Raw genomic sequence first — 26,810 nt, 5'->3', positions numbered from 1 at the left:
CCATTTGAGAGAGGGTAAGGGTTGAAAGAGACCCGGCCTTTGTGGCCTCCTCAACGGGGAGTAGGTTTGCGAGAACCGAACCTCGGTAAAACAAATCCGCATGTCACACTCTTTATTTGCTTGCGATTTGTTTTGCTCCCTCTCTCTCGGACTCGTTATTCTTTCTAACGCTAACCCGGCTTGTAGTTGTGTTTATATTTGTAAATTTCAGTTTCGCCCTATTCACCCCCCCCCCTCTAGGCGACTATCAGTGTCCAACAATCCAACTCCACAACTTTCTAAAGCAGCCCAATTCCGCTTCTGTTTTGTTATCGTTGTATCCGATCAACACAAGGTAGAAGCGCTCGACTCCGTCGTCGCCATCCCCTTGTTGTACTCGCCCTGACTTTTTCGCATGTCCTCTTCTGTGTTGCCCCAATGTCGCTGCCACACCTAGCTCCCTTTCTGCGCTCACCAACTCTGTCGCTGCACCAATGTCGCTGTCGCCCGTCCATCCCCCTTCTACCTACACTCACACACCCGCACAATTCAGTCATTCAGCCATCGCAACATTGACGCGTAGTTTTTTCTTGTTCATATTTTTCTCTTCTTTCAAATTTTAATTTCTATTGTTTGATCACTAGATTATATATGCAGTGTTACATCTGTTTTATAATCTTATCTAGATGTCTTATGATTTTGTTTGGCCCCACATAAAATTATGTCATACGTCCGCCACCGCAGTTGGTTACCGCAGGACGTACTCCTCTCTACTAAAACGATTGTATTTCTAGCTTTGACGGTAGATACCAAAGATACTGATAAAATTATATACATGTCCATATCTATACTACCTATTAAGAGTGTAATAGTAGTCTGCCTCCTGCCGTTCTGCCATCCTGCAACCTCAACCGTCCATTCCATTATTCTGCAATTTCATCCGTTCGATCACCAGCCGCTCGATCCCCCACCGCCGCCAGTCGTCCGATCCCATCGCACGATCCCCACCCCGGAGGTTGGAGATGCGAGGGATGGCCCCTGCCCCGGTGCCCCCCACCCCGGTTACCCTCGTCTGATCCTCTTCCTTCCCCCGCAGTCTCCGATCCGCCCGGCTTCACCAAATCTACCCCTCCCCACGCAACAGCCACCGACCGTGTTCGCCGCCCCACCTCCCCGCCTGGCGTCCGTGTTGCTCGCCGCCCTGGAAGGGACGCGTCCACAAGAGGCAAGGCCGTGCCCCCGCCCGCCCCCGCGCAACCGCCGCGGCGCTCGACGTGTGGACGTCCGAGCCGGCGCCCGTGCAGGAGCGGCGCCGGAAGCTGCTCCAGATGCTGGGGCTCGCCGGGGACCCTGCCCTGGCGCGCCTCGAGATGGGCCGATCGGTCTCCTACGACGACGGGCTTGTGCTCGTCCGCCCGGCGCCGGCCTCGCTGCCCATCTCCCGATCCAGATCAGACGGCGGCGCCGTGCCGTCCTCGGCGACCAAGCCGCCGCTGGGAGGGCGGTCGTCGGGCTCCTCCGAGGCCACGCCCGAAGGGGAGGAGGAGGAGGAGGCCGACCCGAGGTGTCTGATCCGGAACCTCGACGACGGCAGCGAGTTCGTGGTCAAGGAGGGGTCCGAGCTCCGCGAGGTCGGCACGGGCCGACAGCTCACCATGGAGGAGTTCGTTGACCTCTGCGTCGGCCGCTCGCCTATCGTCCAGGAGCTCATGCGGCGCGAGAACGTTGCGAGCTCCGGCTCGTCCACCCCCGTCCAGCGCTCCATCTCCGACTCCAGCAACGGAGCGACGCGCCATCGGCGGCGGCGGCGGCATAGCAGCTGGCTTCGGGGCATCCGGAACGTCGCCGGCTCCGTGGTGGCCAGCTCCCGCGACCGCCGCAGCAGCGACGACAAGGACACGTGCTCGGAGAAAGGCGGGCGCCGGTCCAGCTCGGCCACAGACGACAGCCAGGACAGCGCTGGAGCCGTGCGCCACGGCCCGGTGCGCGTTAAGGTGAGGCAGTATGGCAAGTCGTACAAGGAGTTCATATGAAAATGGAGCTGAGTTATCTGCTCTCCCCTACAATCATCACTTCCACTGGCCTTGTATTACCAAATGGCTGCGCATGAATGCGACATGTCCACTCTGCAAGTATAACATTCTCAAAGTGAATGCCTGCAACTAGAGGATAAAGTGAATGCACTCCAATAACTATTCCCTGGTCAAATTAATGGTATGTGTGCATATAGGAGTGACAACTACATTTATATTTCAAACTGCTTTATTAGATTTCTAAGCTATAAACTACTACCTCCAGTAAAGAGTCAACGTTAGTTCCAGTTTACCACAGGCAAATGAATCTTGTCCTAAACATCAAGTAATTTGAGAGAGTACATATTTTTCAGAGATAATTTATGAACCAAATAGCTTGTCCTAAATGTAGACAAAGCATGCTTACATTGTTGAGCAGATGTTGTATTACAGTTGTATATATCTATTCTTTTGTTAGAAACATTAGTTAGCATGCCCTGTACGCTCGGTAAAGTCTTCTGTTTTACATACCCTGAATAATTTCGTTTTCTTAAACATGCTCTTTTACATTTCACTTTTTTGGTTTAGAAGGGGAATAATGATACGATACAACATGTAGCCAATTCACAAGCGGCAACAGTTTCAAGCATACTCAGTACACGAGTAACTTTTGGTCATATACTTGCATTTTATAATAGGTGTAGCTCTTCATTCTTAGATATTGTACACGAGAAGGTCCAACTGCGGCTCACCACAGACCTAAAAGGTTAAAACAGCTAAACCAAATATATGCACGAACCATTTGTACTCTCCCAATTGCCTCTTCTCATGCCAGAGTAATTACTGTTACACCTTCCTACAGGGCATAAATCATCTTCTCATGATCAGAGAAGGCTTCCAGATCTGAAAAACCATCATGGAGTGACCAGGAGAAGGACTTGCTGCCACCTGCCCTCTTGATGCGGCGCTGTCTGTCTTCGCCAAACTTGAACCGTGGGCACAACAACGGATAGGCTAGGAACAGGAGGGTTCCGATCATGATCGGCCCTCCGATGGCTGATACTGTGAAGGCCATCCAGGCATGCTGTGGGCCAACTACAACATATGCCAGTGAGGTAAAAGCTGCACCTGTGCTAAGGCATGCAGTCCACATGAGCTTATTTATGATCTTGATAACTTGCTTCTGGGCACCAGTTTCCCAGGCAACCAAAGTGATCTGCATGACGACCACCACGAGGGAACTGAAGAGAGCAGTTGCATTCAGAAGGCAGAAGACACGAAAACCAGTAAGCTTGGCTATTTGAGCCTCACCAATGTCTCCCCCACTATTCACATCTTGGAAGTATTGACCTGGAAAATTGAATATGGCAATGAAGGCAATGGAGGCAATCAGGGTTGCTACCATGGTGACTGAATTGATGGTGTTCTGAATAGCTTCTCTATGCAGTTTTTGCAATTCTTTGCAAATCCCAGTCACTCGTTTATTGGTCTTAGCATTCTCGCTAAGCTGTGCCTGAACATTGTGCTTGATATCACTCACAGTTCTCCTCAGTTCTGATGCCTCATCAATTTTCTCCACATTTCTGGCATTCTTTGCACCAGCCTCTGTCAACCACTCTATTATTTCCGTTTTAGACTCACCATAAGGAACTTTGTCATCCAAATCCATAGCTGTTTCATTTTGAATATTGATAGCATTAATTTCAAGTGATTCGTAGCTAAGAAGAAGTTGTACCATCTGAAAACAATAGTGACCAGTAAGGTAAAATAAACTTGGCAAGTCAAAGCAAAGCATCCTTGGAATCAAGTATGGACAATTCCCACAAAAATATAAACATATGTTCAGAGTTTGAGAACAAGGTAACTTAGAACCTAATTCATGTCTCGTCGTTAGCTTATATTTTGGCTAGCTTCTATACGGAGTTAGAATGTAAATACTCCATAAAATAGAAAAGCAATCCATCATTCTGCAAGTTTGTGGATGCTTATTTTTTATCTTTCTTTAATACTCAAGCTTCATTTAGGTGTTTTTGAGTCTGGTTATAAGGTGGTGTTTTGTACTGATATTTCATTGTTCACTTGAAGAAACCTCTGTCGGAGGAGCAGAATGCTTGGTGCTGTTTAAGTTGGCTCATGTTATATTGCTCATGTTCCAAGCATACATATCCAACATGTCGGTCACTTTTCTGTTGTGCCATTCTAAGTTAATATATGTAATGCTATTTCTGCACCGGTGTAGTTTTGATCATTGTCTTATGCAGCAATATCTTTATTTTCTTTGGAAAAAATCCTTTTATTTCGCACGGGATTTCCGATGATTCAATGCAGCTTTCATACTGTTTGTTCGACTGCAGTATTTTCAGTGACACAGCCAATTTGCTTGTTCGCTTGCTGATGGCCTTGTTAATATGACGTCTGCCAACTTCTACCACTAAATTAAATTTCATGGAGCCTGATCTCGATGCTTAACGAAATCAGAGTTCATCAAATATTTACCTATAAAAGCAAGTTGGATACGAAACCATGATCTGAACCAGAAAAACAAGTCGTTTTGGATTGATCATTTTGTCAGGGTGCCAAGAGTCCTGGAAGATACCATAAGTTTAACCCATAAGCCACATGCACATACATGTAAAATGTTCATCAATTCATGCCTATATAAAATACAATGCAATGTAGCAGTAATATATATATATATGATTTCAAACATTGCCAGGGAAACTTGTACATTGCTAGGGAAACTTGTACATTGCCGGTCGCCGTCGCCCCGAGCAGAGCCGTGCGCCAGTGCCCTATGGAGAATAGAACTGCTTCTGTTTCAACCTATCAACGCGGAAATGGTTGTGTAAGTGTGCTATTTTACTTGCGATTGCTGAAGCAAATGGACGCAATGTGTTGAATCACTTCGAACTGCATAGTTGGTTTGGAATGAAAATGATGGTTAGTCTATAGTGGGGTTTCCTTTTGCGTACTGTTCTAGGTCTTGTGATTGATTTTTTTGGCACATAAACCATGCATTTTTTTTCTTTGTGATTTTTGCTCATAATGTTGGCATGAGACTGGTGGAGCTGATAATATGCTACAGGTACTTGAAAAGAAGCGATCTTTCAAACCACATCATTTTGTTATTTGAAAAAACAAGGTCATATGTTTATCAAATGTGTGACCTCTTTCTACTGACAAACGCAGATATAGATGTCGTACATGAGTATGCCACAAGACTCGAATTTGAAAAGGTCTCTGAACAGACTATATATAGATGAGTGCAAAGCAAATGTCACGACGCCGACATTTTTACTAAAGCAGCAATTCGTATAATTGCTACACTTCTCTGCAAGGGTTGAAGCAGTTGGGCTTCCTAAGGTTATGCCCTTCCTTCCTCGTTCTTCTCTACTTTAATTTATTATGTATGTATAAAGGTGTTTCTTTTTCAAATTTACTTGACATCATGCGTTAACCATGTTTTTCAGATGTACCGTATCAATACATGATGCCATTTACTAACTAGCCTAATATTTACCACTGACTGTGGTAGCAGCCAGTCACTGCCACAACAATTTATGGGCATATGTACCTTGTGACTAGCTGCATTGCAATTTCTGGGTCATCTGTACCTTGTGAGTTGTTATTCATATCATCAACACCTTTTTCTTATGGATATGTGAATATGAATGTTTAGGTGTCCCTAGAAAGGCCACAGTGCTACAACAGCCAACAGGTGAACTAGAGTAGGGAGAGAATACATAATTCTAGATTAGCAAGCTTTCTGTCAAGATATGCATGTACTTTGTTGATTAAATGGTGTTGCCACCTGTGCAATAGGTTAACTAGAGCAGTGAGAGAATACATAATTCCAGATTAGCAACCTTTCTATCCAGATATGCATGTGCTTTATTAATTAAATGGTGTGACCACCTGGAGATAAAAATTGAGACTATATCACTGCAGGTGGAGTTCAGCTTGTTGTTTAGACAAAAAAACCGCAAATTAGTTTGCGAGATATCAGCATGCCTATTATGTCTAAATTAATCATAATATGCTATTTCTGTAGAGTAGTAGGTTTGTTATCAAGCTTTTTGAGGTCCAGGGTTTGAATTAGCCTCAAATAAACAAGGGTAAGGTTGCATAGAGATTTTGTTCCCTAGATACATAAGTAGAAATCTGGTCATTTATTATCGATATCCTGACTATAGCTGCTGAATCCAACGGTGGGGATGGACCTAGGATGATGACAATTGATGACAGTGTTTGGCTATTTGTTCTCAGTTGTTTTTAGCATGATGACACAGTGTTGTTCTACTAAATATCTGAGTTGTAGTTTGGCTATTTGTTCTCAATTGTTTTTTGGCGTTTGTGGCCTTAGTAACCTATATTTATTACTCTTATCAGATAGTAATTAATAGATTTTTCCAATTTTTTCCTCATTTCTGTTATTTTCTATCAATCTTTTAACCATTAGGGGTTTAGTGTAGCTTAGTATTTGATCTGGTTCAGCCTCAGGGTTGCTTAGATATTATATTTTTGTTCATGTTCGATTAGGTTGGCATGATGCTGGTACCTATGACAAGAACATTATCGAGTGGCCCAAGTGCAGTGGCGCTAATGGTAGCTTGAGATTTAAAGTCGAGTTGAAGCATGGGGCCAATGCTGGTAACACTCTTCTCAGCTTATTATCACCTGTAACTTCATGATGATGGGTTACTCAACATTTTGTTTCATGACAGATCTTGTGAATGCTCTGAAGCTGATCCAACCTATCAAGGACAAGTTTTCAAGTGTTACCTATGCAGATCTGTTTCAGCTTGCCAGCGCCATAGCTATTGAGGTCCTCTAAAACGCTCCAGCTTAATGATCAAGTGATGGTCATTCATAAATTGCTTCATGTTAATGATGACTGTCTGACTGGTTCCTCTGGTTCTTTCATTTTAGGAAGCAGGTGTCCCCAAAATCCCTATGATCTATGGAAGGGTTGACGTTATTGCCCTTGATAATGCCCGCCAAAGGGGAGGCTTCCTGCGTCAGTGATAATGATTTTTTTACTGTTCTTAACTCATGCCAATTTTGGTTGAGTCTAACTTATAATTCAGAACCTAGAACATAGGGTTGTTCCTTTAGTTTGCTTTGATGTTAATCCAAGCATATTGTTGCAATCATTGCTTAGTGATTGAAACACCAAATAGCTATTTGATTCATTAACCTTGTATGGCTGTTCTCAGGGTTCTACCGCATAGCAAACTTGCAGCTAAGGGGTACCATTAAAAGTTAGCCAGGAAGTATATGTCGTATTCACATCCTCTACTTGCAATATTGCATCAGTGTTTTGTTTGTATTATAGTTTTTGGTTGTTTTTCTATAATTGTACTATGCATAATATTTTAGGTTGTTTTTCTGTAATTATAGTTAGAATCTTAGATGAACCTACAATTAAAGGTATACCTAGCAGTGGATATAGGATTGTTGTTGACTCGTCTTCTAAGCATGGTGAAGTTGATGTATCACATGAGCTTGCATCAACCACATTAGCAATGAACTATCAGAGCAATGATCATGATTTTGTACACACCTTTGGTGTCGCATCGCCTAATAAAGTGTCCACAAACTTGTGAGCCTTTTTCCGGTTCCAGCTGCAGATCCCACAATAGGACCTATAGTTCTAGCAAATAAGTCTAAATGGTCACCAGAGCAGGGGCAACGCAGAATCAGGCGCCCATTCTATGTTGCTGAAGTAGAAGCACATGTGCTTGCAGTCAAAAAGCATGGAACGGGAAGGTATAGTTTCCTATCCCCCCCTCATTCGACCTAACAGAATTCCTTGGTTTCTATATTCTCACTAAAGCAAAAATATATGTCTTTGCATATATTCGCTACAGACAGTTCTACCCCATGTTAATAGAACAAGCTAGGTTTAGTGTATTTATATTTTATCAAAGTCCTTGTTTTTTTGTTTATTTATGTCACTTTTACAATCACGCTTGTCTTTATAATTGCTTCTATTTGATTTTATTGTGAGGTGTTTGTGTTAACTTCGAGAGAACACCAACACACTGCTTACTGACGGAAGGGTTCTTTAGTTCTTTCAGCTTTTTTTTGGAGCGAATGTTACATGTTTGCATGTTCCAAAGCAAACGTCAGAAATCAAGTTTTATCTGTAGAGGTTTGCTGGCGAGGATTTTCATCCTTGAGGCCATCCTCCATTTGAAATGGTCTCATATTCCATTGCCTTGGGTAGTGGCATCGCTGCATTGAAACTTTGGGACTGGCCATGAGACATATATTTTCTTCTTTCAATACTTATGATGATTCCATGCTAAGTTCCGGTGCTTTGGAATACTTGATTGTTTAAGTCTTCTATTGATTTCTACTGTCTATTCTTCTGCCTTTTCTCTTGTTATTAACTGTTGAACTGGCCTAGCTCTACTTTTTTGTTATTAACTGTTGAACTGACCTGCTCTACCTTTTTTGTTATTAATTGTTGAATTGACTTGGCTCTACCTTTTTTTTATATTAAATGTTGAACTGACCTGGGTTGCTGCCTTTCATTTGCAGATAATGCTGGAGTGATTGTGAATCCCAAGGGTGATATGAAAGGTATGAATTGTCCACTATAATTCTCCAGCATTGGGCCTATTATGTTTGGAATGGCATGACAAACTATCAAATTTGTCTTGCAGGTTTCGCTATCACTGGACCTATCGACAAGGAGTGTGCTAATCTTTAGCCTAGGATTGCTAGCGCCGCAAACGCCATCGTTTGAGAGCTTGTTGGAATATGTTCAGACTTCTATATGATCATCTTATTATCAGTTGCTAAGAGTGCCATTGGGCTTAATGGGCCCTTTATGTTTGTTCACTCAATTTTGTAGTAAACAGAATTTGGTATACCAAGGGGATCTATATAACAATGTATGCCATAAATTTTCTGACTACCATTTCTCATGAAATGCTTATATTGTTTATATTGCTTCGGTGACAGCAAAATTTTTGGTAGTTAATTTGTTTCCCATCCTTTATGTTTGTTCACTCAATTTTTATTTGTTTCCCATCCAGCTGAAATGTTTTAATGTCATCATTCTTCCTCATTTGTATGAACATGTACAAGAGTTTTTTTTGTGATTAGTTGTGACAATCAGTCGAGTTCTTGTTGCATTTCCAGCGAGTTACAAGCATGTAAAATATTATATTTCCATGCATAATATTTTTTCTATGGATCTAACTTGTGAGTCATTTTCATAAACCAACACTAAGGATGAATCCATGTTTGTTACCAAATATATGGATTATGAAACTTTTTCTCATAACAGTATAACATATATTTTGTATATAAGTTATTATGGTATTATATGTTCCCGTTGCAACGCACGGGCACTCGCCGTCGTGCCCCCTCAGCAGCAGCTCATGGTGTCTGTGTTCCCATTCTCGTCGGCGTCGTCCCTGCTCCACCACTACCAACAGCAAAGCAAGCCCCAAAGGTTCAGTGTCTTGCTTTTGAATCCTAATTAACTTGCCAACTTTTTCTATGTAATGTCATTCTTTTTAAACTTGTGGTTACTTATATTCTTTATTCTGGCCTCTGAGCATATTAATCCTTTTGCAGGTCATTAGCAAACCGGAGGTCCACACCTGTGCCCCTTTGACACCCTTGACGCGCTAGGGTTTTCCTCTCCCACCCCACTCGCTGCTGCCCTCTTCGGTAGTCTATTTCAGAATTCTGTTGATGGAGCTTTACAGACATGCCAATTTATAAATGGAGCATGTTGCAGTTAGATGTAGTCTATTTCAGAATTGAGTGTACAAATAGATTTTACTTATAATGTGTTGCATAATAGGACTAAGCTTTAGGGGAGTGCTTTTGTACCAATGGTAGTAATTGATTAGTATCTGATGATCTTCATGAGAAATATGACATCATTATATATTTGTCATGTGTCGTCTCCCTTGTAAGATGTTGATTAATATTTGTTATATCATTGTTTATTTTTTAGCAATGAAAAAGTACATGTATAATCTTATATATTTATAAGGTATGTAAACATATACTTTACAAATAGGGTATAGAATAACAATTAGGGTTTTTACAAATCAACGTATTTTATCATATTGATTCCGTAGCAACGCACGGGTATATACCTAGTATAAACAAAAAGGAGCTAGATGTACATTTATTTTAGAACAGCGTTTAAATTTAAAACGCACTTAATTTGGACGGAGGGAGTAGAGACGTCGGTACGTGTACGAGCTGTGTTTAGTTGTCTTGTCTCCCAAATACTCGGTACTCGATCTAGCTACGTCCATGCGGTGTACACTATACATCCATTGGCCAACGCGCATCTACCGTGGGTCCGTACGTAGTAGTACTACAAAATACACTAGAAGCCGCCGTGCGCGCGGATGACGACGAATTCGCTGGAGAACGGACGAGCAAAAAAAAAGAGCCGTACGAGCAAGAAACTGAAACGTCATCATCCGGCCGCCAATGAATCTACCGGATAGGATTGTCTTAGGCTCCTCCAACGAGAACATGTAAAGGCTCATGTCCAGTAAACCTAGGGGACGGTCAGATCTCCTACGGCTCTAACAAGGTTCTCTAAAGCGTCTCCTAAATTATAGAGGATGTGGCAGATATATTAAATATGGAGGCATCTCAGCGTGCACTATCCGCACGACGGATCCACCAGCCGCTGCGAGGAAACTTCCGCCTCCTCCTACCGCGCGCTGGCGACTGCATCTTCCGGGGCCGAGCCCTCGATCCGGCGTGCTTCGCCGCCGGCATCGAGGCAGGTGGGAGAGAAGATGGCTTGCGCGGGCGGGTCTGGCGGCGTAGAGGTCACAACCCTTGCAACCGACGACTCGCGACCCACCGCAACCCAAGTTGGAAGCGAGGTTCCCCCGGCTCGTCGTCGGAGAGTCGCCATGGGCAAACGCCTTCGTCGTCTGCCGAGTTCGTCCAAGGTTGCCGGCAAAAGGAAGCGAAGCTCATCGCCGCCCGTCGTCTTCCTCTTCCATTGATTGCCTCCTATGCAACTCCGGATCCAAGACGCGCCCAGTGATGGTGGATAAGATCAACCTGAAGCTGAGTATATTTGTTGCGATCTTTGAGTTGGTTGTACCTTTGATTGACGAACTCGTTGCGCTCTTCCATTGAACCTTGACTTGTGTCAGCCACCACTCCGATGTTTTCAAAAGTTGTGTTCAACGCCAATGGACCTTCGTCTTCTACTATCATATTGTGCAATATTATGCAAGTTTTCATGATGTCCCAAATGTGTTCAGGACTCCAACCGTAAGCAGGGCCACGGACCACACCCCGTCGCTTCTGGAGTACACCGAAAGCTCGTTCAATATATTTTCGAGCAGACTCTTGAATTGTGGCAAAGTGTTGCGTTCTAACGTCGTACAGATTACGGATTGTCTTTACAAATGCGGGCCAGTTAGGGTAAATCTCGTCTGCTAGGTAATATCCCATATTGTACGTGTGACCATCACAGTGAATGAAACAGGAGGTGTGTCACCGCTCAGATGCCTTTCGAAAAGGTTTGAACGGTGGAGAACGTTTATGTCGTTGCAGCTACCTGGCAGTCCAAAATATGCATGCCATATCCAAAGGTCATACGACGCAACAGCTTCCAAGATCATGGTAGGATGTTTACCGCGCCCTGTAAACATGCCCTTCCATGAACTTAGGCAGTTACGCCACTCCCAATGCATGCAATCAACACTACCAAGCATACCAGGAAACCCACGTGACTCGCCAACTTGGAGGAGGCGTGCGATATCTTCCGCATTGGGTGCACGGAGATAGTACGGACCAAACGCGGTTTGGATGGCCGTGCAAAAGTGTTTCAATGCCTCATGAGCCGTGGATTCACCAATGCGTACGTATTCGTCGACGGCATCAGCCGGAATACCGTAAAGCAAGGATTCGAACAGCAACAACAACTTTCTGTAGAGCAGAAAGACCAATTTCACCCGCACAGTTTGGGCGCTGAATAAAGTATGGATCCACTTGTTGCACAACATCAACCAGGCGCTCAAACACATGGCGACGCATACGGAACCTACTATAAAATTAATATGTCGTAATAGGGGTCATGAAGTTATGTACATGGCAAATTGAATGTGGGCATTTCAAATACCTCCTACGAAATTGAGCATCCGTGTACACGGGTTGCGCTCCAAAGTAGTCCGCTCGGATTCTTGCATCGCCGCTCATGTGATCACGATGAATCCGAACACGTCCTGGAATGGAACCACCATGATGACGTTCGTTGCGTGCACGCCGCCTCCTAATGAGCATGTGTCTCGCCAACTCCAACTCTTCTTCTTCCTCTTCCATTTCTTCCATCAACCTAACCAGAAAATTCGATTCTAAGTAGGGGTTCATTGTTGTGGAGTTTGTAAATGCAAGGTTGAGTAAAGTATGTGTAGGAAACGGGTGACGCCTAAGAGGGGGGGTGAATTAGGACTTCTAAAACTTTTACTAAACTAGGCCACAATTAAATCCCTAGAGCAAAACCTATGCAAATAATCAAAACTAGAATGTGCAAACTCGGTTTTGTCTAAGTGTTGCTATCTCTACCGCAAAGGCTAAGTTTCAATCTACACTAAATAAGTATGACAATAAGATTGAAACTTAAATGCTTAATATAAATGCGGAATGTAAAGAGCTAAGTAGAGAAGCAAACTCTCGTGGATGACGCCGGTATTTTTACCGAGGTATCCGGAACCACGCAAGGTTCCGACTAATCCTCGTTGGTGCCCCTACGCAAAGGGAAGCCCACGCGAGGGCCAAGCACCACGGTCGAGTAACTCCGTAGAGAGCCACGGACCTTCTCCACGCACAAGTGGTGCTCCGCTTCCGGCTCCTCTCGGACGCTCCCCGCCGTCTCCACTATCGAGCTTCCGACTGAAACGCCGCGGGCCTCGTTCCCTCCGGTACACGATGGCGGTCGTGACACAAACGCGGTTGTCACGGTCTCGCAAGACTCTCGCCCCACTCGGTACAATTACAATGACTCACGCAAAGAGCCGAGGGGTTGTGTGGTTTTACAAAACTCACTCAACTAACTAGGGTTCACCTAGAGCAAGCGCTAAAGCGGTCTAACTAACCTAAGCACTTCGCAAAGCACCTACGCTAATCACCGAGTGATTCTATTAAGCACTTGGGTGTTTGAGCTCTTGGAAATGTGCACTATATGCCTTGGTATGTTGCTTGGGCTCCCACACTTGAGAATGGCCGGTTGGGGTGGTATTTATAGCCTCCACACCCCAAACTAGCCGTTGGACAGAAAGCAGCAGCTTTCTGTCGTCGGGTGCACCGGACAGTCCGGTGCACCACCGGACACTGCACAGTGGATGTCCGGTGCACGCCACGTCAGCCGACCGTTGGCGCCTGTAGCAGTCGACCGTTGGATCCGACCGTTGCCGTCTGCCCATTGGCACACCGGACAGTCCGGTGCACACCGGACAGTCCGGTGCTACAGCCAGAGAGCGCCTGTCTGCGGCCTCTCTGCGCAGACTGTCCGGTGCCGCACCGGACAGTCCGGTGCACACCGGACACCAATGTCTGGTGCGCCACCAGGCGCTGGCTGACAGCCCTTATCTTGGATTTCTTCGCTGATTTCTTCGGGCTTCTTTGTTCTTGAGTATTGGACTCCTATGCATCTTTTTATGTCTTCTTTTGAGGTGTTGCATCCTCATTGCCTTGGTCCAATTCTCTTTGCATCCTGTGAACTACAAACACAAACACTAGAAAACTTATTAGTTCACGGATTGTGTTGTTCATCAAACACCAAAACTCAATTAGCCAAAAGGCCCGGGGTCCATTTTCCTTACAATCTCCCCCTTTTTGGTGATTGATGACAACACAACCAAAGCAAGCAAATAATACAAGTATTTGAGTGAAAATATGCAATCTACTTGCTAAGATGCATGATTGTCCCCACAATGTGATATTGTGGACTTAAGCCTCCCCCTAACTCCATAATTCACTTACTTCCTATTTTTGGACCAAATAACCAAAACCACTTGAAAAAGTCATTTGGAGATATAAAATTTTAAATTGGTGGTGTTTGGTGTTTGATATAGTTTTCATTGCTTTGGTCCCTAAACTTCTCCCCCTTTGGCATCAACCACCGAAAAGGAAGACATTAAAAGCATGTAGGAAGTAAATAAAAGCTTGCCCTCATCAAGAATTGTATCAAATGATATCACTAGAAGGATATTAAATTAAACTATGTGAATGATACCACTTGAAGGAGTCCTCAAAAGATTACTCCCCCTAAATGAGTTGTCTCCTTTAGAAAGAGTTTTTCTCCCCCTTTAGAGATGAAGAAATACTCCCCTTGACAGAGATCCTCTACTTAGGAAAAAGCATGTGAAAATTAGAGGTGCAAGACATGATTTGAAAAGACTAACTTCCCTTATGCATAGGTAACAGAATATGAGTTAACTACTTATGCATTTTTAGCAACATGGAAGCATATGATATGAAATATAGTCTAATCAAATATTGGAGAAGACATGTAAATGATACTGAATGTAGTCTCAAAAGATACCAATTGAAAGTCAATGGTGAGCTTGAGAGACATGAGAGTTCTTGGAGATTTTGCAGTGGAAGATTGTTGTCTTTCTCCGGGGACTTCATTTTCCTTACAATGAGACTATCACATAAAATAGACTTGAAAAGGTGTTAGTCTCAAAGTATTAGATTATAGAGTAACCTCCCCCTGAAGATGTGCATACAAGTTTTGAATACTTGTTGGAGACATGCACTTTGATTTGATATCAAGAGGGGCAAATTATCCATAATCCAAACTTTGGCACATATAAGTTAAATGATACACTTTGTGGATATCAAAAATTTTCAATTGATGCATCATTTACTATGGAGTTATATAAAAGCTATGTGTCGTGCTTAAATAAACATTTTAAGCCATGTAGGTTTGCTTAAGTATATGAATTAAGAACAAGCACTCCTACCATATGATTTACCTAGTATGCATGATTTTAAACAAAAGTACATAACAAATGTAATACTAGGCAAGGAAGGTAAACTAGATAAAAGATAAATAGATACGCATATCTAAAAACGAAGAATAAAGCTAGTTACCTCAGTCATGGGTGGAAAATTTGGGTCCAAAGTTTTCACTAACCCACTTGGCAATAAACTTGATCTAGTATGATGTACCCCATGATATACATCCCAACTTTGCCAAGTCTCCAAATTTCCCGAGGACCTTCGGTCCACTCACTTCCCTTTCGGGATCCAAACCTTCTTGGTGCTTTTCATGGTTGAAATTATCTCCTTTGGCACCCAGATGCGTTTGGCCTCCTTTCCTTTGTTGGCTTGCTTGTTGGCCTTGATTGCTATCACCTTTCCATTCTTCTTCTTTTTGATTAAGTATGGTGTAGCAGTCTTTTTACCCACCTTTTTGATGTAGGTGTTGGAGATTTTGCTTGATGGCTTTTGCTTGAGCTTTTGCCTTTGTTTATCCCCGGTCATCGCCTTGCATTGGAAAGACTTGTGGCCTTCCTTGTGGCATAGCCTACAAATCACAGTTTCTCCCTCTATAGGCTTGTTCACTCCCGCAGTGGTGTTATCCTGTGGAGGTTGGATTTGTTTGGCTTTGCTTTTCTTGTCATACAAAGCCTTGCCAAGGCGAGCCACTTCTTGCTTTAATTGTTCATTTTCCTTTGCAACCTCATCCGTACATGTCTCTACAACAATATTCTCAACAACGACTTGGTTGCAGGGGTTAGAATCATCAATTAAATCAAAGTAGGAAGTAGAAGCATCTTTCTTAATTATTTCAGGTATTTCAACTAAAGATGCTGCTGGGGTGCTACCAATGTTTTCTAGCTTAGTAGTTAGCTCATTGTTGTGTATGCTAAGAATTTCCATTTTCTCTAGCAAATTTTCAATAGCTTCTTGGGAGCTAGCTAACTTAGCCTTAAGTTTTTCATTCTTTTTAATAAGGCTATCATCGGTAGCAGTGGATGGAGCACTAGATTCTAATAGCTCAATTTTAGTTGATAGCTCACTATTTAAGTTTGCAAAAGTTTCAAATTTTTCTAGCAAACCTTTGTAATCATTTTGAGAGCTAACCAACTTATTTTTCAAAGTTTTAAGTTGAGCTTTTTGCTTAGTGCAAACATCCTGGAAAAATTCTACGGCTTCCGCAAGCTCATCTAGAGAGGGCTTTCCCTCACCTTCATCATCACTACTACTTTCATCACTAGAGGATGGAATGCTTTTGTTACCTCTTGCCATAAGGCATTTGTGTGATGACTGTGATGAGCGTGATGAGGACCGGTGGCTGTGCGTCCTTGGAGGTTCATCTTCACTTGAAGAATCATCCCAAGTTCTAACACTTGTTAGTGCCTTGCCTTTGCTCCTCTCCTTTTTGGGCTTGGCCATATTTGGACAGTTGTCCCTGAAGTGGCCCTTCTCCCCACATGCGAAGCATCCTCTCTTCCTTTGCTTTTTCCTGTCAATGTTAAAGAGAAGATCCTCGACCTGCAGGGGCACACCCATTAGATTAATCTTGCGGATCATCCTCATTACCTTTCCGACGCGTCGGATTGTTTCTTCGTCCTCGGAGGATGATGTGCATGGTTGATTATCTTCATCATCATCACTTTCTTCTTCTTCCTCTTCTTCACTTGAGGAACTTGGAGTGGGAGCCTTCTTTTTGCCCTTCCTTTCATCACATGCAAAAGCATATGGCCTTGAGGAAGTTGGCTCCTCTCCTCGACTCATTTTTTGTGACATCTCAAAGGCCGCGATTTTCCCAATCACAATGGTCGGGGTCATGTTGCTCAAATCCTCCATGTTGTGAAGGATGGTGATGATGCTCCCATATCTTTGTTGTGGTAGCAGGGAGATAATCTTCCTCACAATGTCCGCATCACCTAGCTTATTAATGCCAATAGAATTGAGCTCATTGATAATTAGATTCAAACGAGAATACATGTCTCTAACAAGCTCATCATCTTTCATAGCAAAAGAATTATACTCATTCAAGACTAGGCAATGTTTTTGCTCCCGGACATTGGATGTGCCATCATGGAGCTCATGCAATTTTAGCCAAATCTCATTAGCAGTTCTCAAGGTAAATACTTGATTAAAAATATCCATGCTAAGAGATTCATACAAGCAATTTTTGGCTCTAGCATTTAAATGAATTTCTTTTTCCTCACTCGTGGTGGGTTTCTCGGGATTCTTGAGAGGTTTCATCCCGTCACGAGTGACTCTCCAAACACCTAGATCAATGGCCTCTAGGTAACAAGCCATTCTAGCACTATAATATGGGAAGTTAGTGCCGTCGAAGTGTGGTGGCCTATGGGTATCCATCCCTTCCTCTAAAAAGCGTCGGCTCTTTTTAGCGGTGAAGCTAAAGCGTTTCAAATGAGCCAAACCGGCCTCTGATACCACTTGTAGGAAACGGGTGACGCCTAAGAGGGGGGGTGAATTAGGACTTCTAAAACTTTTACTAAACTAGGCCACAATTAAATCCCTAGAGCAAAACCTATGCAAATAATCAAAACTAGAATGTGCAAACTCGGTTTTGTCTAAGTGTTGCTATCTCTACCGCAAAGGCTAAGTTTCAATCTACACTAAATAAGTATGACAATAAGATTGAAACATAAATGCTTAATATAAATGCGGAATGTAAAGAGCTAAGTAGAGAAGCAAACTCTCGTGGATGACACCAGTATTTTTACCGAGGTATCCGGAACCACGCAAGGTTCCGACTAATCCTCGTTGGTGCCCCTACGCAAAGGGAAGCCCACGCGAGGGCCAAGCACCACGGTCGAGTAACTCCGTAGAGAGCCACGGGCCTTCTCCACGCACAAGTGGTGCTCCGCTTCCGGCTCCTCTCGGACGCTCCCCGCCGTCTCCACTATCGAGCTTCCGGCCGAAACGCCGCGGGCCTCGTTCCCTCTGGTACACGGTGGCGGCCGTGACACAAACGCGGTTGTCACGGTCTCGCAAGACTCTCGCCCCACTCGGTACAATTACAACGACTCACGCAAGAGCCGAGGGGTTGTGTGGTTTTACAAAACTCACTCAACTAACTAGGGTTCACCTAGAGCAAGCGCTAAAGCGGTCTAACTAACCTAAGCACTTCGCAAAGCACCTACGCTAATCACCGAGTGATTCTATTAAGCACTTGGGTGTTTGAGCTCTTGGAAATGTGCACTATATGCCTTGGTATGTTGCTTGGGCTCCCACACTTGAGAATGGCCGGTTGGGGTGGTATTTATAGCCTCCACACCCCAAACTAGCCGTTGGACAGAAAGCAGCAGCTTTCTGTCGTCGGGTGCACCGGACAGTCCGGTGCACCACCGGACACTGCACAGTGGATGTCCGGTGCACGCCACGTCAGCCGACCGTTGGCGCCTGTAGCAGTCGACCGTTGGATCCGACCGTTGCCGTCTGCCCATTGGCACACCGGACAGTCCGGTGCACACCGGACAGTCCGGTGCTACAGCCAGAGAGCGCCTGTCTGCGGCCTCTCTGCGCAGACTGTCCGGTGCCGCACCGGACAGTCCGGTGCACACCGGACACCAATGTCCGGTGCGCCACCAGGCGCTGGCTGACAGCCCTTATCTTGGATTTCTTCGCTGATTTCTTCGGGCTTCTTTGTTCTTGAGTATTGGACTCCTATGCATCTTTTTATGTCTTCTTTTGAGGTGTTGCATCCTCATTGCCTTGGTCCAATTCTCTTTGCATCCTGTGAACTACAAACACAAACACTAGAAAACTTATTAGTTCACGTATTGTGTTGTTCATCAAACACCAAAACTCAATTAGCCAAAAGGCCCGGGGTCCATTTTCCTTACAATCTCCCCCTTTTTGGTGATTGATGACAACACAACCAAAGCAAGCAAATAATACAAGTATTTGAGTGAAAATATGCAATCTACTTGCTAAGATGCATGATTGTCCCCACAATGTGATATTGTGGACTTAAGCCTCCCCCTAACTCCATAATTCACTTACTTCCTATTTTTGGACCAAATAACCAAAACCACTTGAAAAAGTCATTTGGAGATATAAAATTTTAAATTGGTGGTGTTTGGTGTTTGATATAGTTTTCATTGCTTTGGTCCCTAAACTTCTCCCCCTTTGGCATCAACCACCGAAAAGGAAGACATTAAAAGCATGTAGGAAGTAAATAAAAGCTTGCCCTCATCAAGAATTGTATCAAATGATATCACTAGAAGGATATTAAATTAAACTATGTGAATGATACCACTTGAAGGAGTCCTCAAAAGATTACTCCCCCTAAATGAGTTGTCTCCTTTAGAAAGAGTTTTTCTCCCCCTTTAGAGATGAAGAAATACTCCCCTTGACAGAGATCCTCTACTTAGGAAAAAGCATGTGAAAATTAGAGGTGCAAGACATGATTTGAAAAGACTAACTTCCCTTATGCATAGGTAACAGAATATGAGTTAACTACTTATGCATTTTTAGCAACATGGAAGCATATGATATGAAATATAGTCTAATCAAATATTGGAGAAGACATGTAAATGATACTGAATGTAGTCTCAAAAGATACCAATTGAAAGTCAATGGTGAGCTTGAGAGACATGAGAGTTCTTGGAGATTTTGCAGTGGAAGATTGTTGTCTTTCTCCGGGGACTTCATTTTCCTTACAATGAGACTATCACATAAAATAGACTTGAAAAGGTGTTAGTCTCAAAGTATTAGATTATAGAGTAACCTCCCCCTGAAGATGTGCATACAAGTTTTGAATACTTGTTGGAGACATGCACTTTGTGTTGGGGGCCTTCGGCTTCCGAAGGTCCTCAAAAACATGATTTAACGGTGTTTTTAGAGTATAATGTGTGAGCAGGTATCTTCGGACTCGTATCAGAAAGGGAGAAGCTCAAAAGATACGAAGGTTGACACAGCGCCGAAGCTGTGAAACAGGAAAGCTTCGGCATGTTCGCAGAAAAGGGAACCGACTTAAAGATGAAAAGGCCATTTAGACCTCGATAGAGTGCTATAGAATTATCACCAAATGTAAAGGGCATGTATGTAATTTTGTATGGGTCGTACCCCGTGCCTATAAATAGGTGAACAGTACCCCCGTACTGTTCACGCTGACTTGGCATTCGCTTTTTGTGTCACACTTGTATTTTCATCTCCTTCCAAGCCGAAGGTACATTTATAATTCGATATTGTCTCTATTTCTCTATGATGATCTAATAAAGTTGAATGGATGATGTCATATGATTATTCATGCTATCTTTCATGTTTCATATGCTTCGTCTTTCATTAATGTATACTGTGATAATGAAGGTTCGTCCTTCATGACCTTCGTCCGAAGATCGTTATATCCTAGGGGAAATAATACTTCGGAGGACGAAGGACATTAACGATTAACATTTTTCTATGTTGCCTTGTTCTTAACTCTTAGTGTTTGAGAACAAGTCCCCAACATTGGCGCCCACCTCCGGTGAACTCACTTCCATTTCTTGAGCTTTTCAACATCTTCGGCAAGCATCACCTTCGTCATGCCGCCGAAGAAAGCTTCAGCACCAGGGGCTGGCACGCTGCAGCCGCTGGACCACAATCAAGACGTCCTTTCTCTTAGAGAGGCACGAAGCCAGAAGAGGAAGGCTACCAGTCCAACACCTCCGGAGGATGATCTAGATCAGGAGATTCAAAATCTGGAAATCCTTCAGCAGCAGGTTCAACGCAAGAAGGAAAAGATGGCCAGGGTAGCTGAGTTGCAGAGACAGATAGACGAAGCCTTTGAAGAAGTTCGTCATCTTGCTCAGGACGAGCAACACCGAAGGCCTCAGCATCAAGACCTTCATCAGGAGGGTTTTCCCAACGAAGATGATTGGTATGACAATTTCCATCATGGGAATGTTGTTTTTGATGATGCTTCTCCTCTGTCCGCTGAGCTGCAGGCTACACCTTGGCCCCCGTCCTACAAGCCGCCTCAGCTCCCTGTATTCGATGGCCACTCAGACCCGAAGCAGTTTTTGATGAGCTACGAAGCAACAGTGTCTTCGTATGGTGGCAATGCTTCAGTCATGGCCAAATCTTTCGTTATGGCTGTCAGAAGTGTAGCTCAAACCTGGTATTCCTCCCTTCGACCAGGAACGATCACTTCATGGCAGAAGCTGAAGGATTTGTTGTTAACCAGCTTTCAAGGATTTCAGACGAAGCCGGTCACTGCTCAGGCTCTGTTCCAGTGCACTCAGGACCACGAAGAATACCTTCAGGCATATGTCCGAAGGTTCTTGCGTCTGAGGGCACAGGCACCAACGGTGCCCAATGAAATTGTCATCGAGGCCATGATCAAGGGGCTTCGGCCAGGTCCGTCAGCTCAGTACTTCGCCAGGAAGCCTCCTCAAACTTTGGAGAAGCTTCTCCAGAAAATGGATGAATACATTCGGGCCGACAATGATTTTCGCCAAAGAAGGGAGGAGGCTTTCAGGTTTTCTGAAATGACCAGGGGCTTCGGAGGGAGGTTTTACCCGAGGCATGTGAGATCAATTCACAATTCTACACAAAATGATGACAGAGGAAGCCAACAGCAAAGGCCACAATGCTCCTCACAGGCTTCTGGACAACAGCAAAGCTCCTTCCGGCCACCAGCTCCAAGAGGCAGAGGCGCCAGGGGCTTCGGAGGAAGATTTGGCGATCAACCGAGAAGAATCTTTTGCTTATTCTGCGGTGAGAACAAAGGCCATACTACCAGGATGTGCCATGTTACTATACAGAAGCAAAAGGAAATAGCTGAAGCAGCAGCACAACAAGCCCAGCCGAAGCAGGTCATGCATACAGCTTCGTATCATTCGCCCTACATCCCAGAATATGTGGGCAACCATCCTGCAGTCTCTGCTGCTTCGGCGAGTCAGCCTCAAGCTTCCTGGCAACAACCTCCGCCTCCACCTCCGTTGCAACAAGGCCAGCAGCCAGAAGGGAGCCAATATGCTCCGCATCAAAGGGACTTCAGAGAACAGTCCGAAGCTCGCACGGTCAACAGCACCGTGCCAGAATCAAAGCACATTTATTGACAAATATCCTACCTTAATAGCAATCTTTTTCATTCAGTTTTATTTTCTGTAATAAAGGACATTGTTTAGGTTTCATGTAATTAGTTTCGTTGATTCCTACAAGAAAAATATGTTTTCTTCACAGGCTTGTGATAATAAAAAGGACCTTCGGACTATCGAAAATTCTTCGAAGCAACAAAAAGTCGTTCTAAGGAACGCAGAGTAAGTTTGACGAAGTCACAAAAAGTCGTTCCGAAGGGAGCGCAGTGTAAGTTTTCTGCTCCAAAGTCGTTCCTAAGGGAATGCAGAGCTTACAGCGAAAAGTCAACGCTGATACCGCCTAAGTAAAAGGCGAAGAAGCTCCAAAGACGTTCCTAAGGGAATGCAGAGCTTACAGCAAAAAGTCAACGCTGATTCACAAAAAGATTATGTGTTTTATCACGCAGATATGTGTGTATCTTCGGAATATCACCTTACATAGCATAACATCATCACATCATCTTTGCATAACATAAGCATCATACATCATACTGCATGTGGCATAAGAAAGAAATATGGTATCAATCTTCGGGAAAACACTTTGAAAAAGGGGCAAATCATGCCAAGTCACAAGGAGAAACAATATTGATCTCTGGAGTATAGCCTTGAAGAATGTTTCTACGAAGCTTCAACACTTTTCAGGATACTTCGGATATTGTTGTGATAAATGATAATTCTTCTTCACGAAGCATGAAAAGAAGGGAAGGTGTTTTTTCGCCAAAGACTCAAAAACGGTACGTATGTAAAGTTTCATGCATCGTAAAGAATTGAATCATAAAAAAAAATAATAATAAAACAAATATATTACATACAGGATAACAAGATATTACACATGTTACATTTAAAATGTTTTTACAATAGCATTTAGTCTTCCCTAAGTACCACTTCTGCAGCTTCGTTCAACAGTCGATCGACAACTTCATCCATAATAGCTTCAGCCATCTTTTTAATCTCATCGTCACCCTTAGGCCGTGCATCCGGAGATACTTCGATAGGATCTGAGGAGGGACAGGACACGGCTACATTGCTATTACAAATCGCAAATAAATCTTAAAGCCTAAGATTACAACACGATAAAAACTATTATTTAGTACCTAATTGACTTTCGGCCTCTGCGCTCTTTTCAGCAGCCTCAGCTACTTCTCTGGCATCGTGTATGCCCTTTTCACTTCTTCGAATAATTTCTCCGGCCATTTCTCGGCCACCATTATCCCAGATATCGGTAAAAAACTTTCCACCAATTATGCTAGCTTCGGCCGAAGGATCTCTTGTATCTTCAAAGGACAAGGCAGCTTCGGACTGTGCTAAAATTTTTACATGTTCGCAGCCCTTCTTCTCTAAGATGGTGGCAATCCCTCTGGCGCCAGAGAAGGCACATATATCTCCTCGGCTATTTAAAATTTCTTCGAAGGCTTCAGCTTCGTGGTCAATCCATTCAATGACACCTTCGGGATTGCCTCTAGAAAAGTTTTCCTCACTTGAGAACGCGCCGACCTTAGCGAAGCTAGCCTTTAATTTCTTAACACAATCTATAGATTTGTTGTAGCATCTCTTTTTGGACGAACGAAGCTCTTCAACAGTCACTTCTAGGTGATCTGCCCATTGATCGCTGAGTTCACGCTTTGTTTCTTCAAGTATGCGTTCTTCCCTGGCTCTGGCCAGTTGTTTCCGAAGGTCTTCAACTTCGCGTTTCCGAGCTTCAGCTTGACTTTTAAAAGCAGCTTCGTCTTCCTTTATTTTATTTATCAATGCGTATAATATTTTATCTTTTTCAAGACCTTCGTTCCTCAGTTCAATTACTTCGGAACGAAGGTTGCTCAGGGCTATAGTACATCCTTCGTCCTCAGCATCTTTCTGTGCCCTGAGGGCATTGCTGAGTATCAGACCCTGCAAATAGGAATATGTCTGTGTCAATAGTTTTAAACAAACGAAAGATTTGAACTCAACAAAAAATACAAGAATTTCATTTGTCGCACCTTTAAGCTGTTGTAAGCTAGGCTGTCAGCCAGATCGTTCTTTGATAACACCGAAAGTCCGTCTTCTAAAGTTGGGAATCCGAAGCTTCTGCTCATCTCCCGACAGACAGAAATTTCCTTGCTGTCGGGGAGACAGTACAAGAAGTCTTCTTCTCCACTGCCATTAAATATTAACGCCCCCTTTGGATACTTCAGCTTTTGGGCGTAGTGCTGGGCCTCTTGCTCCTCTTTTTCTGAAAGTTTCTTCCCCGAAGCATGACGAACAATATAATCACGAACTTTGATGGATGCTTCGGGGGCAATGACTTTGATCTCTTCAGCAAAAGTTGGCTTTGTTATTTTTTCCTCAGTTTCCAAGGATTCTATCTTCGCGGGCTCTGAGGACCCAGCTTCGGCTTCAGTCCCTTGCACTGGAGTGTTGTCATAAGAAATTTCAGTTGTTTCAGGAATGGCAGCAGCCTTCTTCGGAGGCGTGCTTGAAGTTTTAATTGTTTCTAGTACATCTAGCACATTCACCATTCTTCTTCTTTTTGGAGTCACTGCGGGCACTTTTTGATTTTTTGTTGTCTCAACATTTGCTGCAGGACTCACAATTTCTGGTACTTTTTCTTCAATTGGTTTTTTCACTTCTGCAATTTTTTCTGTGGATAGCGCTTCGGCCATTTCTTTGGTTTCTGGCAGCGAAACCTTCGGTTCTTCTAGTTCTATCTTTTTCGCCATCTCGGTTATCCCTGCAGCTGCAGATGGCGTGACTGGTCTGGTTGGCTTTTCAGCCTCGGTAGCCGAAGAAGATTTTTCGGTAAACTCCAGCACCGAAGCTGGTTCGATGTAGCGCGGCCGGTGAGTGAGGACCTTTATTTTCTTTCTTTCAGGCTCTGGCTCGCTAGGAGCAGATGCAGCTTCTTCTTTTGCAGAGGTTATGTTCTTTCTTTTCTGCCTTCGGATGGGGTAGCAATAGTCAGGGTAAACAAACCCAATTGCATCAAATACCCGATTCAGCCTCTTCTTTTTTCGGCCTCCAAAGGCTGCTGACATCGCAGTATCTTCGGCCTTCGAATAAGCACCAAGCAATTCGTCACTTAAATTTTCAATACTCTTTAGCCAGTCGTCATCTGGCTCAGTAAATTTATCTCCAAACTTGAAGGTGTACTTCAGTCTCACAAGCCCACCTTCGTCGGTCTCTTTTGTGGTTTCTTGAGGCATTTCCCATTTTTCCGCAAGAGGCCACACCCGAAAGGCAATATGCTCTTGTACTAAATCTCTTGTCCCAATAAAAGAGCAGATGACGCCGAAGGCCCTCTGGCATTCTTCGGCAGCTTCATTCATTTCCACCTTCGGCCTCCGAAGGCCGAAGCTTTGCCAAATAGGACGCATAATTATACCTTTGATGTCTTCTCGTGCTGATAGGTCATTCTTCACATAAAACCATTCTGTCATCCAATCCCCGGGCCATCTCTTCCGAAAGGTTGGTACGGGACAGCTTGCCCCGGACCGAGAGACGAAGCTGTAGCAGCCAAAGTTATTATGGTACTGTTCTTTGCCCCAAGGCTTTGTTTCATATAATAATTCATGTATATTACAGAAGCTTCTTGCGTCAGGCTTCAGACCTTGGCTTCTCGCGGCCCACACGAAGATATTTAGCCTTATAATTGCCTCGGGAGTAAGTTGATGAAGATAGACTTCGAAGATTTTCAATACCTCCACGACGAAGCTGCTCAAGGGGAATCGCAATCCAGCTTTCAAAAAGCTTCGATACACCACAACTTCATTTTCTTCAGGCTGTGGACAAGTCTTTTCCCCTTCGTCCGCCCTCGCAATGGACAGATCCCGGAAATACCTTCCCCTCATATTGGCAAGATGGTTTTCTTTGATAGCTGATTTGCCGAAAACCGCATGACTTGGTCGCCAGGGGCGATCTTCGGAGTCTTCACCACCACTATCTACATCAAAACTGTCACTGTCACCAGTATCTTCAGACAAGCCTTCCAGAATTTCCTTGGTGATTTTTTCCGTGTTTGTCTTCGACATCGCTATAAGAAACCCCAAGTTTTTCTCCTCATCAAGAGACAGCTTCGTCTCAGTAACAGCTTCCTTGTCTCCAGACATCTTCGGAAACACTAAAAAACTGTTTTCAAAGCCGAAGCTTTAAAACTAAAGACCCAGGGAATCTTAGCGCGCAAAAGCTAAAATTCGAGCGAGCGAGAGCAAGTGGCAAGAGAGCGTACCAAATGAGTTCACGGCATGCTCTTATTTATACGCTCGGTGCGGTAAAAATTGAAAGAGCCCGCCTGTCAGTGAATGTTGCTATTCTAGCAAAGGGAAGGTGTTTTTTCGGACCTTCGGCTTAAAGCCTTCGTCCATGTCGCAATCTAAATTTATTATTCTTTTTAACAAATTAATATTGCGAGGGGCTACTGTTGGGGGCCTTCGGCTTCCGAAGGTCCTCAAAAACATGATTTAACGGTGTTTTTAGAGTATAATGTGTGAGCAGGTATCTTCGGACTCGTATCAGAAAGGGAGAAGCTCAAAAGATACGAAGGTTGACACAGCGCCGAAGCTGTGAAACAGGAAAGCTTCGGCATGTTCGCAGAAAAGGGAACCGACTTAAAGATGAAAAGGCCATTTAGACCTCGATAGAGTGCTATAGAATTATCACCAAATGTAAAGGGCATGTATGTAATTTTGTATGGGTCGTACCCCGTGCCTATAAATAGGTGAACAGTACCCCCGTACTGTTCACGCTGACTTGGCATTCGCTTTTTGTGTCACACTTGTATTTT

The 26,810-nt window shown here is 43.9% G+C and overlaps 2 protein-coding genes across 2 annotated transcripts; both read right to left on the bottom strand.

Moving 5' to 3' along the window:
- Positions 1-1,366: 1,366 nt before the first annotated feature.
- On the bottom strand, positions 1,367-1,994 carry LOC103647394 (uncharacterized). Its single transcript, XM_008671937.2, has one exon. The coding sequence runs from the start codon at positions 1,811-1,813 to the stop codon at positions 1,367-1,369; it is 447 nt and encodes a 148-aa protein (XP_008670159.1). The 5' UTR covers positions 1,814-1,994.
- A 703-nt stretch (positions 1,995-2,697) lies between these two features.
- LOC103647393 (ankyrin repeat-containing protein) lies at positions 2,698-3,864 on the bottom strand. The gene has a single exon (XM_008671936.3). The coding sequence runs from the start codon at positions 3,784-3,786 to the stop codon at positions 2,848-2,850; it is 939 nt and encodes a 312-aa protein (XP_008670158.1). The 5' UTR covers positions 3,787-3,864; the 3' UTR covers positions 2,698-2,847.
- Between the last annotated feature and the right edge of the window lie 22,946 nt (positions 3,865-26,810).

This window comes from Zea mays, chromosome 2 (assembly GCF_902167145.1).
Source record: "Zea mays cultivar B73 chromosome 2, Zm-B73-REFERENCE-NAM-5.0, whole genome shotgun sequence".
NCBI classification, from domain to species: domain Eukaryota; kingdom Viridiplantae; phylum Streptophyta; class Magnoliopsida; order Poales; family Poaceae; genus Zea; species Zea mays.
Note: the sequence above shows the minus strand (reverse complement) of the source record. Positions and strands in the feature narration are given on the sequence as shown.

Excerpts from the sequence above, each read along its gene's own strand:
- LOC103647394 (XM_008671937.2), bottom strand. The coding sequence starts at position 1,813 with ATGCCCCGAAGCCAGCTGCTATGCCGCCGCCGCCGCCGATGGCGCGTC.
- LOC103647393 (XM_008671936.3), bottom strand. The coding sequence starts at position 3,786 with ATGCTTTGCTTTGACTTGCCAAGTTTATTTTACCTTACTGGTCACTAT.